Source organism: Colletotrichum fructicola (assembly GCF_000319635.2).
Source record: "Colletotrichum fructicola Nara gc5 chromosome Unknown KSG_Nara_v1_contig01, whole genome shotgun sequence".
In the NCBI taxonomy this organism is placed as follows: domain Eukaryota; kingdom Fungi; phylum Ascomycota; class Sordariomycetes; order Glomerellales; family Glomerellaceae; genus Colletotrichum; species Colletotrichum fructicola.
The window spans coordinates 8,723,978-8,743,579 of NW_027094051.1; the positions used below are offsets into that span (position 1 = coordinate 8,723,978).

At 52.8% G+C, this 19,602-nt stretch overlaps 9 protein-coding genes across 9 annotated transcripts; 6 read left to right on the plus strand and 3 right to left on the minus strand.

Moving 5' to 3' along the window:
• Positions 1–83: 83 nt before the first annotated feature.
• Positions 84–1,492, minus strand: anmK-0 (Anhydro-N-acetylmuramic acid kinase; the record flags this gene model as incomplete). The annotated part of the gene is made up of 2 exons (XM_066150973.1): positions 84–1,319; positions 1,403–1,492. 2 exons carry the CDS (start codon positions 1,490–1,492, stop codon positions 84–86), a joined length of 1,326 nt encoding a protein of 441 aa, XP_066009887.1.
• Positions 1,493–2,184: 692 nt separating this feature from the next.
• On the plus strand, positions 2,185–3,929 carry STL1-6 (Sugar transporter STL1; the record flags this gene model as incomplete). Its single annotated transcript, XM_066150974.1, has 3 exons — positions 2,185–2,431; positions 2,537–3,634; positions 3,706–3,929. The coding sequence occupies 3 exons, from the start codon at positions 2,185–2,187 to the stop codon at positions 3,927–3,929; spliced, it is 1,569 nt and encodes a 522-aa protein (XP_066009888.1).
• A 283-nt stretch (positions 3,930–4,212) lies between these two features.
• Positions 4,213–6,258, minus strand: TBS1-0 (putative transcriptional regulatory protein TBS1; the record flags this gene model as incomplete). The annotated part of the gene is made up of 4 exons (XM_066150975.1): positions 4,213–5,169; positions 5,227–5,626; positions 5,701–6,130; positions 6,213–6,258. The coding sequence occupies 4 exons, from the start codon at positions 6,256–6,258 to the stop codon at positions 4,213–4,215; spliced, it is 1,833 nt and encodes a 610-aa protein (XP_066009693.1).
• A 637-nt stretch (positions 6,259–6,895) lies between these two features.
• On the plus strand, positions 6,896–8,150 carry CGGC5_v002501 (uncharacterized protein; the record flags this gene model as incomplete). Its single annotated transcript, XM_032027141.2, has 2 exons — positions 6,896–7,895; positions 7,951–8,150. 2 exons carry the CDS (start codon positions 6,896–6,898, stop codon positions 8,148–8,150), a joined length of 1,200 nt encoding a protein of 399 aa, XP_031876459.2.
• A 442-nt stretch (positions 8,151–8,592) lies between these two features.
• On the plus strand, positions 8,593–9,104 carry CGGC5_v002502 (uncharacterized protein; the record flags this gene model as incomplete). The annotated part of the gene is made up of 3 exons (XM_066150976.1): positions 8,593–8,813; positions 8,877–8,978; positions 9,026–9,104. 3 exons carry the CDS (start codon positions 8,593–8,595, stop codon positions 9,102–9,104), a joined length of 402 nt encoding a protein of 133 aa, XP_066009694.1.
• A 1,908-nt stretch (positions 9,105–11,012) lies between these two features.
• On the plus strand, positions 11,013–11,285 carry CGGC5_v002503 (uncharacterized protein; the record flags this gene model as incomplete). The annotated part of the gene is made up of 2 exons (XM_032027138.1): positions 11,013–11,136; positions 11,203–11,285. 2 exons carry the CDS (start codon positions 11,013–11,015, stop codon positions 11,283–11,285), a joined length of 207 nt encoding a protein of 68 aa, XP_031876475.1.
• Positions 11,286–11,826: 541 nt separating this feature from the next.
• HIR1 lies at positions 11,827–15,042 on the minus strand (the record flags this gene model as incomplete). The annotated part of the gene is made up of 3 exons (XM_032027137.1): positions 11,827–11,915; positions 11,971–14,652; positions 14,715–15,042. 3 exons carry the CDS (start codon positions 15,040–15,042, stop codon positions 11,827–11,829), a joined length of 3,099 nt encoding a protein of 1,032 aa, XP_031876474.1.
• Positions 15,043–15,666: 624 nt separating this feature from the next.
• Positions 15,667–17,048, plus strand: NMRAL1-8 (NmrA-like family domain-containing protein 1; the record flags this gene model as incomplete). Its single annotated transcript, XM_032027136.1, has 3 exons — positions 15,667–15,703; positions 15,910–15,952; positions 16,007–17,048. The coding sequence occupies 3 exons, from the start codon at positions 15,667–15,669 to the stop codon at positions 17,046–17,048; spliced, it is 1,122 nt and encodes a 373-aa protein (XP_031876454.1).
• Positions 17,049–18,873: 1,825 nt separating this feature from the next.
• RNF1-1 (Guanyl-specific ribonuclease F1) lies at positions 18,874–19,364 on the plus strand (the record flags this gene model as incomplete). Its single annotated transcript, XM_032027135.1, has 2 exons — positions 18,874–19,150; positions 19,252–19,364. The coding sequence occupies 2 exons, from the start codon at positions 18,874–18,876 to the stop codon at positions 19,362–19,364; spliced, it is 390 nt and encodes a 129-aa protein (XP_031876463.1).
• Between the last annotated feature and the right edge of the window lie 238 nt (positions 19,365–19,602).

Here is a 19,602-nt window from a genome sequence, read left to right on the forward strand (position 1 = left end):
TGAAATGTAGCCGACACCAAAAGATAAGGCGTCCATGCCCAATTCGAACCGGTCGCCAACGATTGTTGAGTACGGCTGCTCAATCACCACTTGTTATCGAAAGCACTACCATCCACGTAGTTCACCATTTCAGTCACCCAGCCCAGCGTCTCCCGCCCTTCGCCAAATTTCATACCTTTGCTCATGACCTTCCTATAGTTTTCCCCGGGGTTCACTTTACCGAGAACGTATGGTCTCCGAGTCTCTACTCGCTCTGGAACTGGTATGCTCCGGCCAACAAGAGCTTCCATTCCTTGCCATGCAAAGGTTACGGCTTCCTTTGCACCACCAGGTATACCAGCATCATCCAACATGAACATCTTGACCCCGGGAAGGTGTTCTTTCATGTAATCTGTGATGTTGGGATTGTACGCCCCTCCACCACACATAAATACCTCGTCAACCTGCTTCCCCTCAGGACCATACCGGCTCCAATGGTCCACTATCGCCTGAGAAGTGATTCTAGTGACAGTAGCAACTACATCATCGGCAGACAGTCCACGAGCCTCGGCGTCGCGTATAAGGTCGTCTGCCAAGGTGTCGCGGAACACTTCGCGTCCCGTTGTCTTCGGCGGGTCCCACGAAAAGTAAGGAACATCTCTGATGAACTTGTCAACGAGGTCCTGACACACTGTTCCGCGCTTGCCCATCACTCCATCCTTGTCGTATTCCATTCTACCATTCGTATAGTGCCTCACAACCGCATCAATGAGTGCATTGCCCGGACCGGTGTCAAAGTCGTATGCATGATCAGGCCCCTCAGGTGGAATGAAGCACACATTCGCAATACCGCCAATATTTTGGCATGCGCGAAGCTTTCCGGGATGATGCAGCAATAGTGCGTCAAAGAAGGCAATGAGGGGGGCGCCCTGACGCCCAGCAGACTGATCCGATACACGGAAGTCAGTCACGGTGGTGATTCCAGTGCGTGAGGCTATGATGGTGCCCTCTGCCATTGTGAGGGCAGACTTTGGAACGCTCTCTTCCGGCATAGAAGCAAGCCAAATTGTTTGTCCATGAGATCCGATCGCGTCGATGGACTGAATATCAACTTCGCTATCGTCACAGAAGTTCTTGGCGGCCGCAGCGAAAATCTCCCCTAGAAGAACGTTGACTTCTGACAATTCGGAGGCTGAGGTTCTGTCGTGTTTGATGATGTTGAGGACTCGCTTCTTGATTTTGAGATCCATGGGAATTTCCCCATATTTGAGAAGGGAAAAGTGCATCGGCGATTCTGGTGTTTCTTGTCGAAACTGACAAAGAGCGCAGTCGATGCCATCCTAAGAGAAACTTAGCTTTCGACTAGACATCGAGTTCAAACATCTTAGACGACTTGATGTTCTATAGATCATGTTTGACGTACCATCGATGTGCCGCTATTCATCCCCAAGATTTTCAAGTCCAGCGGTTGACCCCTTGAAGGGCCATTCGTGATCTTGTTTTCGGCTGACATGTTAAATTGTTAAAACGATATTCAGGAGCTTGTAAAGATGGTCAACGACTCAATCAGCTACAGCAGACAAAGAAGCTTCCCTCGAAACCTTGACGTCGACAGCATTGGCTTGGTCCTTATTTATTGCTTGCCGATGGTCATCAGCGCCCAAAATCAGGCTGATGCGGGGTTAACTTGTACACATCAATGCTAAATAAGGCTCGACTGGACGTAAGGGCCTGCCCACGCTGCAGCTGTACATCACGGCTCGGTGGAGAAACGGGGAAGCGGCTACACGGCTAAGCGGCTAAACGTCTACACGGGGTTCTTCGGCTACATGGTTAAGCGGAACTCCCATAGTAATCACTTGGCAATGCACGCTTCTCAATCCACTAGGCACGCACGACAATGGGCCCGTGGTTGTAGAATCCGGGGTTTAATTGCGGGGGGGTCTGTAGGTAGGTTTGGAGAAACGTCGGTACTTGAACAAACAGAGGACTTCGTTGCCCACGCCTAAAGCCGACTGCAACAGAAGAACAAGTATCTTTGGCTTCTCCCACGTTCTCATCGGAACTTCTATCTAAACCACCACTCGAAGTGTGCAATCGCAATCATTTCGCACAGCCGCAGTCATAGATCATTGGTTGGGCGCCTTTGAGCCACATCGTTAATGATTTGCGACGTACATCACGAACAATACATTTATCACCAACATGAACTACACCACCTGGTGGAAGCGCCTTTCGGCCAACCAGCTGAACATTGCTATCCAAGCCTTCTCACTCATCAGCATATTCTTCGAGGGTTATGACCAAGGCGTCATGGGAGGCGTCAATGCCTCGCCTCGATATGTTGAAGAGGTCGGAATCGGAATGGCTGATGGCACTGTCACAGATACTGTCCATCAAGGAGGCATCGTTTCAGTTTATTATCTCGGCTGCATTTTCGGATGCTTTGTTGGTGGGTGGGCGGCAGATCGAATTGGTCGCATCAATGGGTATTCCATTCCATGTATTCTGCTGTCTCCTACATGTACACGCTAACGTCTGTCGAGTCTTTTCATAGGATGCATATTCTGTCTTATTGGAGGAGCTCTTCAAGCCGCAACGCAATCCAGCGACTTCATCATCGTTGCCCGCGTCATCACAGGTATCGGAACGGGGGCTCTGAGTGGTATTACACCAGTAATGGTTGCGGAAACATCGACAGCTGAACATCGTGGGAGCTTCCTCGGTTACGTCTTTATTGCAAATTACCTCGGTATCTCCGTTGCGTACTGGTTGTCATTCGGCCTTGCTTTCGTTGATGGGGGAAACTCTGACGTCCGATGGCGCTTCCTTCTGGCCTTCCAGTGCTTCCCTGCCCTGCTCCTCTTCCTCGGTATCAAGATGTTGCCTGATACCCCTCGGTATCTTGCATCGGCTGGCAGATTTGACGACGCTCGTGAAGTTATTGAGCATGTTCGTGGAGGATTCGGCCCCGACGTTGAAAGAGAGTACCTTGAGATCAAGGCCGTCGCCGAAGAAAGTACAAAATCTTCACCTATTGAGTTTGTGAAGATCCTTTCAGGAAACGGCTCAAAGCCTGGATTCAATCTAGGCCAACGTGCCTGGCTTTGCCTGCTCCTGCAGATCATGGCATCTTGGACCGGGATCACGGCCGTGACGGCGTACTCGCCGGTTCTACTGTCACAAGCCGGATACACCGAGTTAACGCAAAACGGTCTTGCCGGTGGCCTCAACACGGTTGGCATCGTCGGGACCATAATCAGCGCCCAGATCGTCGATCGCCTCGGACGGAGAAAGTGCTTAATGGGCGGTGCCTTCTGCCTCTTCACAGTCAATCTCATTGCAGGGTCTCTGTACGAAGGGTCTCGTTCAAACCCTGACAAAGCTGCACAGTTTGCTCCTGCCGCTGTAGCCATGCTATTTCTGTTCAATCTTTCATATGCCGCCACGTGGGGGACAGTGGCGTTCCTTATCCCAACAGAGGTTTGGTCTTCTGATCTGCGTGCACAAGGTAATGGGTTCGGGATCACTGGATGGGCCATTGGAGTCGGCATGACAACTCTGGTGAATCCCATCATGTTCGACGTCTTGGAAAACCGCACTTACTTTCTGTTTGCCGGCTTGAATCTTGTCTGGATACCCATTGTCTATTTGTGTAAGAGAACCCCCCCCCCCCCCCCCCACCGACATAATGCCTGACATTGGCCGGATACTGACCTACTTTAGTTTACCCCGAAACCTCCGGCCGTTCACTCGAGTCGATAGATGCCCTCTTTGCTGCGAACAGTGTGTTCACTTGGAATATGGAGCGTAATTATAAGACCCACAGCGATGTTCTCGCTAACCGCGGACGTGGAAAAGAGGGGAATGTCTTCGCCGATGCTAGGACCGTTGAAGATGCGGACTTCAAGCCCTCAGGTCAACACGTATCGCACAAAATGAATGCGTGAGAAAGCACATGCGGATGATAGCCATGTGTTTGTTCCTTGGGAATTGGGCCACTTCGGCGGTGTGCTTACATATCACTTGATAGTTCGAGACAGTAAGGTATCATCACGTGAAGTCATGGAGTAGATCTACTGGCTAAGATGCTTTTTCATGGCTGTCATTAGTGTTTGACTTCCCTATTATTCTTATCTTCTCCACCAGGCCAGATCTGAGATCCACCCTTATGCCAAATCCAAATCAAGTGTCTGTCTTTTCGCTTGTTATTTCACATCTTGATTTCAGCTTTTAACTTTGGTCGTCGAAGTACGGAAACTGACTCTGATACATGTTCAGACTCCAGTCCCAGTCACTTAACAGGTCGTCAGGGATCTGAAATAGTGGTGACATCTCAGAACTATCTGGCAGCCCAATGATCGTCGTTTCTGTGTTAGTGTCTGCAGGCATCGCTTCCGTAAACCCGTCCGCAGCCGAGTTGTTTCTTTGCCCAGAAGTTCTCGCTGCGGTATATTGCCGCGACAACATGTAATCGTCGATGGTATCAACCTGTTGTCGGAGCTTTTGACCCGCACCTGCCCGTTGTTGCAGGAATGATTCGAGGCCCTCAAGCAGATCTGCCATGGAGAGAAGCAAACTTCTGACGCGTTGATATGAGCTCTCGGAAAGCGGACCTTCCATGACGGAACCAAGAATGTTTCCGATCGAACCGATGTGGTATACGAGAGGAGTACTAATAGCGCGCTGGAAGGTCTTCGGAACTTGGTGGAACGCTGTCAACACCTCGTTGACAACGGAGCATTTCTTATCCAGACCGATGTCACCTTCCAGGGACAGCAACGCCATGCGCAGAAGTGCAAGCGTTGCTTGGATGTTTGCTGCCTGAAAGCCGTATATGTCCTTTTCGGCGACACCGGTCGCCAGACCGAATTCTTTGAAGCGATGGTGCAGACCGCAATGGAGACTGTTCACTCGCTCTTGTAGTCGGTGCGTCTCCAAGCTTGAGTGGCAGTCTCCGAATAGATTGAAACGAGAGTGCCGCGTTCTCAGTTTGCAGAGTACGTGCTCCAATATGCGGTAGAGATCTGTGGTGAAATTCCACCCGTCGATCCAATCCGGATTGCCTGCTGATGAAAATCCAGATTGATCACCTTCAGGATACTCGACTCTTGAGTGAGCCTCCTGGAAATGAATGCAGCCATCCCAAACGATTGACGTGAATACGTCGAGCGTGTAAATGGACCAGTACTATTACAATCTTAGCCACTAAAATGTCTGCCAAGCAGATGGGTCAACAAAACTTACCAACCGCCGTCTCTCCTCTTTTTCAACCCTAAATAGGCTTGCTGGCCAAGACGACTCTTCATGCCAACCCCATGTTGTGACCATCGTAAAGTAATAGCCAATGTACATGCGCATTACTTTGATCTTGCCATCTTGAAGGCTTGCGAGAGCTAAAAGCGCGCAGGCTCGTAAGGTATCGAAACTTTGACTGTGCGAGAAGTCGGATGGCAAATTATCATGCGCAGCTTCAAACAAAGTTTCTGGCGTTATTGCTGTTGAGTTTCCCAAACGCTCCCTCGGGAAGACCAGCGCGCCATCACGGACGCGAGCTGAGACCAAGGAGCAGGCAGCCATGATCGTACAGAAGAAATCGCGGTTTCGGGTGTGCTCTTCAGCAGCCATCCGCTCCTCAAGATTCTTCCTATCGAAGAAAGGAAAGCTCTAATTCTTAGCTCGATGATTCCATCAGAATGACAGCCCATCGAGTAGACTCACATAGGGTAGACTGTTTCGAAATAAATTCCGAGCAATTCTTTGATCAGAGGGGTTGACACTGAAGCAAATGCACACCAGGCTGGAGCTAGCGTGCCTGTGGGGAGTTTTCCCCGTCCGATATCTGTTCTGTCGCGTGATGGCTTAATGACGGGGTCGTGAGACACAGGCTCTGGAGGACCATCACTCTGAGGCTCCCGATTTGAGGGGACAACAGTCGCCGCTATGCTGGAGTTTGCTTCTGTATGCTCGGGATCTGTAGTGGATTTCGGTTCATTTACCGTGCGCCCAACGCGCTCCAATCCGCCCACATTGCCCCTTTTCGATGGGCGGGACAACTGGCATTCAATTCCAAAATCGACGCAGTTCTGACATTGGCTCGGGGCTGCTTCGCTGCTGCGGCACTTGATCCTGCGTCTATGGCAATAGTCACCTGCAATAACCTATCAGCCACATCTACATTGCAAATATCATACGCCTGGGCACCGCCCGAAGTGGAAAAGGGTTCGGCGTACAGGCCTTCGTGGAGCGAAGTTGACGTTTTTGGCGTGGTTCAGGCATTGCAAAGACGCTGGAAAACGTGGGACGAGTATTTCGTTGAGCAAGAGCCGCGAGATTATCATCCGATAGAGCATAATGGTGATAGATTAGACGGCAACTGAGCTTGTGAAGAGGAGGTCAAGTGTGGGGGAACTGTATGATTTGGAGTAGCGCGGCTAAGCCACAGTGGCTGTGCTTTCCATGCAGGAAGTCTCCTGGTGGCTTGGAGTTCTTGTGTTTGTGAAGGGTTTATCGTTGGGTACCTACATGCAACTTACCGTGTCAATAGAATTATCACTCTGGCTGAAAAATTGCGAAGGACCATAGGCTTGACCGTCGCTTGCAGGAACAAAGTCACGTAGCCCCGCTCAAATCGGGCGCATGCAGTCACCAGGCTGGATCCCATTCCTCCTGGAAGAGCCGCTGTGTCACTTCTCCCCTGGTTGTATTCACATGGTTCGGAGGGATGTAGATCCGATGGCTGCTGATGTGACGCACCACCTCTCGTTCTGTAATCACCAGGCAAGGCTCTGACCTTTCCGTCCCTCCCTGGAGAAATTTTCCCGTGCTTATCTATCGCCGAGAACCGAAAACAGCCCATCTTCAATCCTTTCTTCTTGTTGATGCCCTGTCCAGACTTTCTAGAGACTGATGCGCAATGTCCGACCCGGGTATTTACACCATTGGTTGGATCTGCGCCATCACGACAGAGTTTGTCGCTGCCAGAGCATTCTTGGATGAACAGCATGACGACCCACTATCAATCTCGCAGCATGATAATAATAGCTATTCCCTTGGTCGTATGGGAAGGCACAATGTGGCCATCGCAGCTCTACCCAAGTCGGAATATGGCACCACAGCCGCAGCTACCGTCGCGAGAGATATGATCCACAGTTTCCCGAATCTCAAGGTTGGGCTTATGGTTGGGATAGGGGGTGGCGCTCCGAGCAAAACGCACGACATTCACCTTGGTGATATTGTCGTAGGGACTCGCGACATAAACGCAGGTAAAGGAGGCGTGGTGCAGTACGACTATGGCAAGACGATACAAGACCGGGAATTTTCGATGACGGGAAGTTTGAACCAGCCTCCGCAGTCATTGCTGACGGCAGTCAGCAGCCTTGAAGCCCGGCATATGATGGAGGGCCACGACATCAACGGCAAGATTGAAAGAGTGCTAGAGAAGTATCCTCGTTTGAAGAGGAGCCATCGCCGGCCCCACGTCACCTCCGATAGGCTCTATCTACCGCACATCACGCATTCTCAGACAGACTCCTCAAACAACTGCAGTGTGGTTTGCGGAGGAGACCAATCTGAAATGGTAATGCGAGCTGAGAGAGGCGTCGAAGATGACAACCCTGCCGTCCATTATGGCCTCATCGCCTCTGGGAACAGGTTGATGAAGGACGCCAATATAAGGGACCAACTATCGAAACAGACAGGAGCGCTCTGTTTTGAGATGGAGGTAGCCGGTTTGATGAATCATTTTCCCTGTCTAGTTATTCGGGGGATTTGCGACTATTCAGATACCCACAAGAATAAGGAATGGCAAGGCTTTGCAGCGATGACGGCAGCGGCTTACACAAGGGATCTTTTGGAGGAAGTTTCAGCTGCGGTTGTCAACAGGGAAGACAACCTTGCAATGGCCATTAAATCTCGTTAGTTTGAAAGCTCCCGGTTTCATCTCTACCGACTATACTGACCCCCCAATAGTGGAAGCTTCGCAAAGCTGGCAAAGGACATCTATCCAGGAAACAAATCGTACTGCCAGTGATATCCGGACTTCTCAGCGGCACACCGATCTTCGGAGGTGGTTGTCCCCCCCAAATTCCTCCACAAACGCAGACAGCGCCAGGATTGTCCGACAGGAAGGCACTGGCTCTTGGATATTTGACGAGCCTTCTTTCATTTGACGAGCCTTCTTTCCAGCTATGGCGGAGCGGTTCCCGCCAACATCTTTGGCTGTATGGACTATCTGGATCCGGTAAAACCGTCCTCAGCACCACGATATTCGATCGACTCAAGAAGGAAGATGTTCGATGCCTCCTACAGTTCTATTTTGATTTCCGAGATCCCAAGAAACAAACGATGGATGCTATGCTTCGAGGACTGCTCTACCAACTTCATTTATCCACCGGTGGGACTGTTTCTGGCCTCGACGCCTTGTTCTCTGAGTGTTCGGACGATTATAGTCAACCTGCTTTTGAAAAGCTCTCGGGTTGTTTTTATGATATGCTGAGGAGTGTGGAGAGTGCCGTCATAGTGGTGGACGCATTAGACGAATGCGTCACACGTTACCCGTTGATTCGTTGGATAAGAGATTTGGTATCTACCAGTGACCTCGGACATGTAAAGATGCTGCTCACTAGTCGACCAGAGTACGAGTTTGAACATGAGCTCGGGATAGTTCTGGGGCCGGAGGGTTGCGTTCCTCTAAGCAAAACCGCCATCAATTCGGACATCCGGTCGTATGTGGAACAAAGACTTGACAAAGATGCTGGGTTTCAAAAATGGACAACAAACCCTGGCATCGTCAAATTAGTGTGTGATCAGATTACAAGCAAGGCGGACGGGATGTAAGTGATCTCCACTACGACCACGGTCTATCCAAGAGACAAATGACTGAACCAGTATTGCAGGTTCAGATGGGCAGCATGCCAACTTGACAGCCTGGAGAACTGTCTTGATCGAGAAGGCATTGAAACAGAGCTTGACTCACTGCCCCGAGATCTCAACGAAACGTACGAACGAATTCTCAACAACATCTCGCTGACGCTGAAATCCAAAGCGAATCGCCTTCTTCAATTCTTACTGTACTCAAAAACACCTCTTACATTGGAAAAGGCCGTGGACATCGTCGCCGTTAGGCGGGAATCCTTCGACATCGCAGACAGAATGCCACGGCCTGAGGAAATACAACGAATATGCTCCAGCCTTGTGACATCGGTGGTAAATGGAAAGGGGCGGCACAGAACGATTCAACTTCAGCTCGCTCACTCCTCCGTCCAGGAGTTCCTTCTCGGTCATGCAGATGTTGGTTTACAGCCCGCAGCTAGCATCAATCTCACGCGAACTTGCCTGGCTTACTTGAGGGGCATTGCCTTTCACGAAGCTAGCAGAGGAACAGAGATGCTTGGCAACGGCAAGGGAAAGGGACCACAATGTATTGGGGAGGAACCCAATTTCCATTTAGGGTTCCATGCAGCAATCAGTTGGATGGACTATGCCAAGAAAGCAGACGAGCAGAAATGCACTGAGCTAATTACAACAGCTGCAGAATTTTTGCTTGATCAATATTGTTATACCGCATGGTATCAGCAGTATTGGCCAGCTGAAAGTGTACAGCATGAAGGCGGTCCGTTGTACTTTGCCTCCAAACATGGCCTCCGAAACCTCGTTAGGGAATTGATTTCTCGAGGTGAAGATGTTAACGACCACAGTCGGAACGGCCCCCCGATTTTTTCCGCTTCATCAAACGGCCACAAAAACATTGTGGAATTACTCATTGAGAATGGAGCAGATCTGGATGCCCGAAGCAGCTATTGGGGGCAGACTTCACTTGAAGCGGCCTGCAGAAATGGTTATAAAGCCGTCGCAGACCTTCTTCTGGACGCGGGGGCAGATTGGAGGACCTGGGACGATCAAGCGCATCAGTACGCTGTCAAGCCAGACAGCAAACAGCGTGTCCGGTCTCGTTACACGCAGGTGACTACTCGCGTAGTTGAGGGAACGTGTCGCGTTGAGCTGGTCCAAGGGTTGAAGAGGAAAAGAGAAGCAGCATCATCTCAATACTCAGACGATAACGTCACTATTGTGGGATCGAGCGCTCAAGCGATGAGTTCACGGACTCGGAGTACACCCCTACTACAGATCGATGCGGCAACTATAGACCGAGACCACAATTACTGCGGTCCGGTCGTATTACATAGGGTAGGCTGAACCAAGGCTAATTAGCAGCAGCAGCTTAATATCTTGAGAGCTTCTGGGAACTTAATCTCACCAATACAAAACAATGAGAGTTGAAACCGAATAAACAGTTGATTTCAAGAGGTAAGTATACCTCAATTCCCTGCGCCTATCTTGTCAGCTGCAGCTCACCAGGCAATGCAATTAGGAAGTCGCTCCGTCTCTGGTCAAATGCTTTGTGTAATCATTACGTCAATAAAACCGTCCAAAAGTTCCTATCCTACCTCAATACAGTATCTCGTTCTCATCTCGGGTGGAGAGTCAACTGTATGCTTGTGAGGAGCTGAGTAGTGGATCTACCTTACCCACAAGGGGGCTTGGGCCATCATCCGGGATGTCTTCTCATTCCTTAGGCACCCGGACTCACCCTCGTTCCTTATTCGCTCGCTCGCATCAAATCCCAGCCTCAGCTCGATGTTGTCTTATCACTATGATCAGTTGTCATCAACGCCAAGACTACATCCTGCTCATGAGGCAGATTATTGCCCAAATAGTTTTACAGCTCGCTAGTTAGCCTCCACAAGTGTGCGATGTTGGCTTTTGTCTCGCATTCTTTCGTGAACACCAGAATCCTTCGGGGAACTTTAGATTATATTCAGGATTTGCCAAGAAACACAGCCAGAAATGGAGTTTCTATATTCATGATCCAGGTCCAAGCGATCAACCAAAATCAAGTATAAGTAGTACCTATATCGTCTAACTAACATTCATCTATCTTCCTCTATCAGCATCAACCCTTCAAACACTCAACCGTCCTCCCACATCCGCATTCTTGTCACCTCACCGACCAATTACACCATACCACCACCATGCTCTTCTCCAAGACCATCCTCCTCATCGCCGCGGCCGTCGTCCCGTCCGTCATGGCAGGCTGCAAAGCCGGTGCCCCCTTCCAAGGTACCTGCCTCAGCTGCACCTCCGACTGCCACGACAGTGAGTTCACCATCGCGAAATCAAGCTCAAAATGTGAATCGTATTTCTAACATTGACATTCCACAGACTACGGCGGCCCTGACAGGCAGTCCGCTCTTCAGCGTTCTGGATGCATGACCGCTTGCCTCATCATGTGCGACGACTGCTAAGCTGCTCACTTACGCTGATACGATGCGTGGAGGGCAGTCGCCACAACGCACGAGTTGTTCGTAGGGTCTCGGAGGTGGCGGCTAGGGATATTTGACTTGGAGGTTAGAATGGAAGATGACTTAGCCTGGCAATTCCTGTCAATGAAAGTCAGATGTAACCTAGACTCCAAGATCATCCACGTCACAAATGACCCTCAATCGACACAAGAGCCAGTGCGCATGTCGACAAACAATGATCTCAACACCAAACTTGGTTAAGAATATGTGATTCAGAGCTTCTGCTCAAACTACCCTCACGACCAGGCCCCGACGAGAGTTGAAGCGTAACAAGTAGTTATCTTCCTCGCCCAGTGTCCCCCAACAAAACGAACCCATCCTACACAAAGCGTACGCCGACTCCAAAAGCCTTCCTCCCAGCGACCGCGCCCTTTCGGCGACCCCTTTTCTCTCATCATGTCAGGTATACTATACAACAATTGGTTCTCGTCATTAATACAGCGGGAAGGATATGAGTTTTCTGTGCTTCTTCCGTAGTCCCCTCTCACTCGATGTCCATACCATCGCTCTCGAGGTTCAGGTCGAGAAGGCGGGCGTATTGGATCGTCAGTCGTTGAAGTTCTCGGAATTTTCCTGTGGCGACGTGTTAGTAAACTTGGACTAAAGATAGAATAGTGGCGAGACATACCGAGGATCATTACGACGCCCTTCAGCAGCTCCTTCCGGTCCCAGCCGCAGATGTCCTCCTCCTTGCTGAACCAACCCCGTCCCGTCTCCTTCTCGTCCTTGTCCTTGAGAATGCCGCCAATGAGACTGTTGAGGAGTTCCTCGACCTTGCCGCGATGGCCCTCGGCACCGATGCGCTTGGCGTACATGAAGAGATACAGACGGAATTCATCCCTCGCATCCAGGTGCAGGGCGGCGGCGATGCGGTTTTCGAGATGGGCAATGCTGACCGTCGACTCAAAGCCTTCGAAGCCATCCTTGGAGAGCAGCATCTTAACAATGCGCTGCAAGGTGTATGCGCGGCCCTTGAGCAGGAATTCGTTGGTAGTGTGACGCTCGAGGTACGGGATGATACCGGCAGAGACATTGGCGGTGTCGGCGTCCTTCGGCTTGGCGGGTGTGACGGGGCCGACGGCGGTTGACTGAAGGGCACTAATAGCGGAGTCGTTGCTGTTCCAATATTGAGAGCCGACAGCCCACCAGGCCTCGCTGACTCTCTGCCAGCAGTACATGTCACGGGTATAGTAATAGCCATCGCCGTTGGTAAGGGTGACAACGATATGTCCAGCCGAGTTCAACTGCGCCGATGTGATGCCTGGGCCTGGTGTCGTGGAGTTGAGGTTCAGCGTGGTAGTAGCAAGCTCGAGAACGGGGCCAAGAGAGACTGGTGGGTGAATGGCTGCTTGCCTCTGCACATCCCAGACGTGACATAATCCGACAGCGTTGATGCACAGGAGATAATTGTGGCGACAGTCGAGGATGACGGGCTGAGACTCCATGATGATTGGGTTCATCAGCCGACGACCGGCGGGTGTCCACGTGAAGACACTGCCGTCCTCGCAAGCTGCCGCCCAGAAAGTCTTGTTGCCAGTGACCAAGATGACCGCTCTGGGGAGGTAATCCTGCCACAGCAGTGTTCCACGCTTGGTAGCTGAAATGTGAGATGGATCCCTAATCTGAACTGGGTTTCGAGCTTCCAGGATGATGTTCTCCGGTACCTTGGACGCCTCGTCGGTGCTACTCTCAGGCAGCAGGACGCCCCGCTCCAGGGGACGTACGATTTGTGCTCTGACCTTGGGAACAGCGAGGCGAATCTGTGCAAAGGCGATTGATGGGTTTAGCACTGCTGGACGGAGGTACTCGGGTGTAGGTACGACTCCATGTAATGCTGGCACGACTGAAGCTGGCTCAGCTCCATCCACACCGTTGAGCACAACCGCCGTGGGGCCGGTGGTTGCTTGGCGCTTCGACGCGTGTTCTTCCTCTTCCTCGCCTTCGATTGCCGCTACCTTCCGCTTGTTACCCAGAAGCATGGCGGCAACTCCTCCCTTGGGAAGACCGTCAAATGGCCTGTCGAGATCCAAGATCGTTTGCGGGGCATCGTTCTGTGCTGCCTTTGATGAGGTAGATCCGACAAGTTGTGTCTGAGGGAGGGATGATTGACCGGTGCCTGAAGCAGATACCAGAAGAGGCGCCACACGTTTCCTGCCGTCCTTTCCAACAGTCACCCGCGACTTGAGTTCCTTGACTCTCTCCGCCGACTTGTCTGCAGGCTCTTCTGTCGGCTTCTCCTTTTCCTTCTCGGGCTCGACGTTGCCGTTGGTTGGCTTCGGTGTTGACGTGCCCGTCGCCGATCCGCCAGGCTTTGTTCCGTTCGTCGTAGGTGCTGCATCTTTCGATGGACCGTCACCCATGAGAGCCCCCATTCGTGATTCAGCGGCCCTGGACTCGCCGGCCTTGCTCTGATTCTCCAGGTTGAGGTTTTCGATATCTTCCGCGATACCCATACCCTTCCTCGACGCCCCGTATTTTTGCAGCGCCTTGTCGTTCTCCTCCGCGTTGGCAACCCATCCGAGCTCTCCGCGATCGAATTGTATGCCGACCACAGAGCCGTCGAGACTTGAAGCGAAAATCGTTCCGCCGTCAGGGGACCAGGCCAAGTCCGATATTGACTTTCCAGCGACATCCTGGAGGATGACAACCGGTCTGCTGGTATTGGTGTTCCATATGCTCAGCGTCTTATCCTGACCAGCTGATGCGATGACCGTAACAAGGCCGTTGTTATCAGGATTGTCGGCAGGGTTTTCGGTATGGAACAGGCGGGGGGAGAACATGCAGACTTCGGTCGGGCCCTCGTGGCCGATGAGGTTGATCTCACTATCCCATCTTGTACGCTCTATTATGGCCACGGAGCTGACTGGACCGTTCACGGCGTTTGGCGCCGCAATGTGATTGCCGTCGGGGGACCAAGAGCATCTGCGGAAGTACGTCGTCAACGGCGAGCTCTTAAATGGTGCGCTGATCGTCGTCTCGAGCACGAAGTTGTTGACCATGTCATGTTGTGTCGCATTCGGTGCGGGAGGAGTGAATCGGAAGATCTTGATGGTTCGGTCGTCGGAGGCAGTCGCGAAGAACTTGTTTGCAGGGTCAAAGGTGATTCCCTTGACGTGACTGGAGTGGACGGTGATTGTCTTGAGCCTCTCGAAGCTGTGGCCGGACCACACGACAATCTTGGAGTCGAGACCGACTGAGACCAGTATGGACGAGTCGAAAGACCAGGCGAGGTCCTGAACATCGTTCTCGTGGCCGACTAGACGCTTGTATGTCTTCCAATTCTCGACCGGGGGAGGTTCGGAGCCCAGACCTGGGGGACAATGTTAGAGCTGCAAACAGCGGGGCGCATCGCGATGGAGTAGGGCGCATTACCGAATGAAGCCACGGGAGGGCTCTTGTCGAGGTGGTAGACGCAGATCAGCTTGTCGTCGGCGCCGGAAGCAAGGTAGCGACCGTTTGGCGAGAAGCGGACGGAGTGAATGGTGCCCAGGTGGTGGCTCATGTGGCAGAGCTGTCGCGGCTTCTTCTCGGAGCCTTCGATGGCATCGCCGTAGATGGCCTCAGTCGACCAGACGCGCACATGTCCATCACCGCCCGCAGTCGCGAGGCGCTTGCCGTCGGCGGAGACGTGACAGCTGTAGACCTCGAAGTCCTTCTGCTCGCCGCTATGGCTCAGCCATGTTGGCTTGATGACGCGCATCGCGAACGGCCCGAGGGCATTTAGGGGTGGATTGGCAACCGCAAGGAGAGTGTGAACGAGGCTTGGTAGCGTGGGCGGTGGGTGTCGATGCGATTGTCGTCGTCGTCGTGACACGCGGCGATGGGGTGGGCGGTTGTGGTGTTGAGGACAATTAATTAATTGAGGCAAGCACAAGGCGCAGAGGAAATTGGGGCTTGATTGGCATCCAAAGAAAACGCGTTTTGCGGAGCCCTGACGCCCTGCTTCGCGTCACACTCAGTCCCAAGCTTCAGGTTCTCCGTTACGCTAAATGGGCCGCATCCAATTGCTCCCAGCGACTTTCTTTTGGTGCTGCTGCCACTGCGAACCTCCACCCCAGCTCACCTGAATGGCAGCTAATGTAATGCTGGGACACGGACCATCTCAAGCTCAGGCGCCTTATGTAAGGTGGATCCTAGCACTGGACTTTCTCCCTCGGGTCGGAATATCAGCGCTGCCGATATTCGTTGACATGAGGCAATCCCTTATCCCGCCAAGCCAATCCCCGCCGGCGAGATGTCAGCCCGCTATTTGCCCTTTTCCATCTCGAATTATCCCACGCCGAGGGGCTAATTAGCCACAAACCGGCGTCTTCATTCCTCCATCATGTTCAACAACCGCGTCCACGGCGTGAGCCACGGAAGTCCGCCATGCTGACGCTGACAAACTCCGCGACTACTCTCTCATTCGTAATCTGCGTCAATACAAACGTTATGCTGGCACTCAACGCCATGTGCACGCCTCCCGATTCTCCGCCAAAGGGCGTTGACTAGCCAAGAGGATTCCGATATCATGGACTTCTGCCAGACTCGCGTGGTTTCAAGTTGCAGATATAACACTTGAGACAAGCCCACTACACCAGGCTTGGCTCCAGATCCCCAGCATTATTATCGTATTTACAGCCTTTCCATAGAATTTTACCAATATCTCACATCATCCTCTACAGAAACCTCGTCATGTCTGTTTCCAAAAAGATTCTCGTTGTCCTAGGCGCAACCGGTAACCAAGGAGGTTCTGTTGTTCGAACCTTTCTCGACGATCAATCGCTGGCATCTGAGTGGCATGTCCGTGTAGTCACCCGCAACACCTCGTCTGCTGCCGCCACTGAGCTGGCCAACCTCGGCGCGGAAATGGTGTCTGGTTCTCTCGACTCCGTCACGGACCTGCGCGCAGCCTTCAAAAATGCAACTGCCATCTTTGCCGTCACAGACTTTTGGAGCGTCATCCAAGATCCAGCCGTCGGCCAGAAAGCGCAAGAGAAAGGCGTTCACCCCGCCGTCGTCGCTCAAGAGACTGAGGAGCAATGGGGCTACAACCTCGCTGCCGCTGCTGCAGACGTCCCCAACTTGGAGCGTTTCGTCTTCAGCAACCTGCCCGGTGTCAATGAGTTGAGCCACGGGAAGCTCAAGCATGTGCACCACTACGACGGCAAGTGGAACATCGTCAAGCACATCGAGCAGACCTATCCTGCCCTGTGGCCCAAGACGTCCCAAATTTTGGTCGGGCACTACAACTCCAACATACTTCCGGGCTCCTACTTCGTCCCGCGCTGGAACCCCGAGACCAAGCGGGCCGAGTTCGACGGCCCCACTTCGGGCGACGTCCCCGTGCCGTTCATCGATGCGCCGAAGAGCACGGGCCCGTTCGTCAGGGCTCTGGTCGTCGACGAGCCGGCTGGGACCATCCTTGCCGCGTACGACGAGTACCAGTCGCGTTTCCAGACGGCAGACGCTCTTGCGCGCATCACTGGTCGAGAGTTTGGCTATGTCCAGAAGAGCGTGGACGAGTTAGCCGCAGGTGACCCTTTGGGTTTGGAGGTGCCTCAGACTCACCTATTCGTGGATGAATACGGCTTTTTTGGTGAAAAGGTCGACGGATGGAAGGACAAGCTGACTTGGCCTTCTGATCTCAAGGTTAAGATTGAGCCTCCCAGTCTTTCCAGGTGGTTGGAGGAACAAGACTGGAGTCCTGTGTTTGCATCTGCATAAGCTGTGTAGGAGGTCAACCTCAACCGGGCTCACCGCATATTTCCTCCATGTCGATAGACATTCCTCGCTCTTGACCTTCGCTAATCCCATATCTCTCAATTCAACATCTTTCCTCCTCGTCCAGCTATCTCTGATCTTGATAGCCAAGGAATTCGCCGCTCGCCGACCAGCTATCTTGAATGCCATACCTGTACTACACGCACAATCAAGCCACTTCGTGATATCGTTTGCCACACCACACGCTGTCAGTCGAAGGGATCAGGATAACTACCACCTTCCCAGATGCTCATAAACCCGGCGTTGATGATGTTGGCCTCCCCCGCCACAAGCGAAACACCTCATTTGTCTCAGGGATGCTATGCCCAATCCAGCACTTGATCCGATGCGGGCAGAACAAACAGCGAGCAGTCAAAACTGTCACATGCAAGCTAAGAAGCTTGACATTGGCGAGCGACGAGCGGACGTCTCCGGTGTTGATTTTTGACGATTGAAATAAGTTTCTGGGTATTTGCCAGGCATCGGGTGAGCGGCACATGCCCCTGCACCATTAGCAACGAACGCTGTCAAGCTTGTTTTTCTCCAGCAGGGCATACGATCATCGCGGTATTTGAACCACCAAGAACAAGAATGGTGCGACTTCAATTGCCATATTCCTTATCTAACACGGCGATACAGCGGTCGCTTTCGCGTACTGTTGAACAGAGATCCACCACGAAAAAGCCAAGACATCGTCACCCAAGAAGCCGAGTCCCCTTCCTTTCTCTCGCTTCTTCCCCACTCCAGCCTCTGCCGATTCCGAATCCATGAGACGAACGCACCCACATGGCATCCACGCTTGTAACCCTATTCAGAAGGTAAAATCATGCCAGCCTCTCACAGCCGAGCCAAGGAAATCACCCAAGCTCCGAAGCGCGCTTAAAAGCCAAGTTTTGCCCGGTTCACGACGAACCCAGGACCCTCGTGGGCAGAATGATAGGGACAGCCCGACAATCGCAGCGTCCCTGCGGACTCCACCACCGCCGGGCTTAAACCCATTTAGACAGCTGCTTAAGAAATAAGGACCCCCCGGTGGATCGGAGGTGGCCGCAGGGTGCACAGGGTGCGCAGGGCGGCAAGGGGGGTCCTCCTCCAGTGCGGGGATTCGCGCTGCGTGGGTGCGTGGGTGGGACGGGATTCACGGGAGACACGGGAGAGACTTCCTCACCGGGCCGTCGACGGCGCCCTCCTGTCCTCTAGCCCCAGGAGGAATGAGAAGTTGGCGTTGCAATGCCGTTCGGTAGATGCGGCCTGACTAGCGCACGACATCCTCCACCCCGTGCCCAAGCCACCAATGAAGACGGAGGAGCAGAGGGCAGTTCAATAAGGAGTGATTTGGCTTTTTAGCTTCTATTTTCCGCTGTTTGCTGGGTCATGTCGCTTGCGATTCCGACCAACCACGGCCGCGTTCCTGGCCATGCGATAAGATCCTTACAACACACCTTCCGCTTTGAGTGACCGGCGATCGACAACGCGACAGGGAAACCCGGCGCTGACAGCGCAACGCAACCCCAATCAATCATCGCCGCCGCTCACGAGCTGTCTGCCCGGCTCCGTCAGCTGGGTGGAGGAAGGGGGGAAACCGGTGATTGTGCGTTGCATCTGTGACGGGGAACAATGTTCGTGTAGTCGTCTCCCTCGGAAAGTCCAAAAATTCCCCATCCATTGTGGAATTCGTGTATAAAGACGGTCCACCCCGCGATGTCTGGTTGAAATCTCCTCTCTCTCGCCAGGCCAGTCTCACACACTCACTCTCAGTCTCTACTCGGAACCCCCGCCCGCCGTCAAGATGCAGCTCCCCGTCGTCCTCGTCTCCCTCTTCGCCCTCGCCGTCTCGGCCGTCCCCGCGGCCATCGAGAAGCGCTCCACCACCTGCGGCAGCACCACATACTCCACCGCCCAGGTCAACGCCGCCTCCAACGCCGCCTGCCAGCACGTCCAGGCCGGCACCGTCGCCGGCTCCTCCACCTACCCCCACCGCTACAACAACTACGAGGGCTTCGACTTCGACGTCAGCGGCCCGTGGTACGAGTTCCCCATCAAGACCAGCGGCGTCTACACTGGAGGTGAGTCTTGTTCCCTGTGTGTCTTGTTGCGCTTCCCTGCCCCTGTGTTGCGGAAAGCGTCATCTGTGTTATGTTTGACCAGGACTAACGAGTACAATAAGGCTCCCCCGGCGCCGACCGTGTCGTCATCAACGCCAGCTGCGGACAGGCCGGCCAGATCACCCACACCGGTGCCAGCGGCAACAACTTCGTCGGCTGCTCTGGCACTTCTTAGATGTGCAAAGGCATCTAGGACTCTGTGAGCGATTGGGGGGTATGGGAGGTGACAAGGGGTTTTATGGATTATGAACATATTTTGATTCAAAATTGAACATATGGACGCTTGCTGCGTCGCTATCTACCTATTTGTCTGTGTTGCATTTGCTCCTGTGGTCGTTCACGGTCGTTCACCTCGTGTAAGATGCGACGTACGACTTATCGAACAGCTGGACCTATGATGTCAATGAAACCGA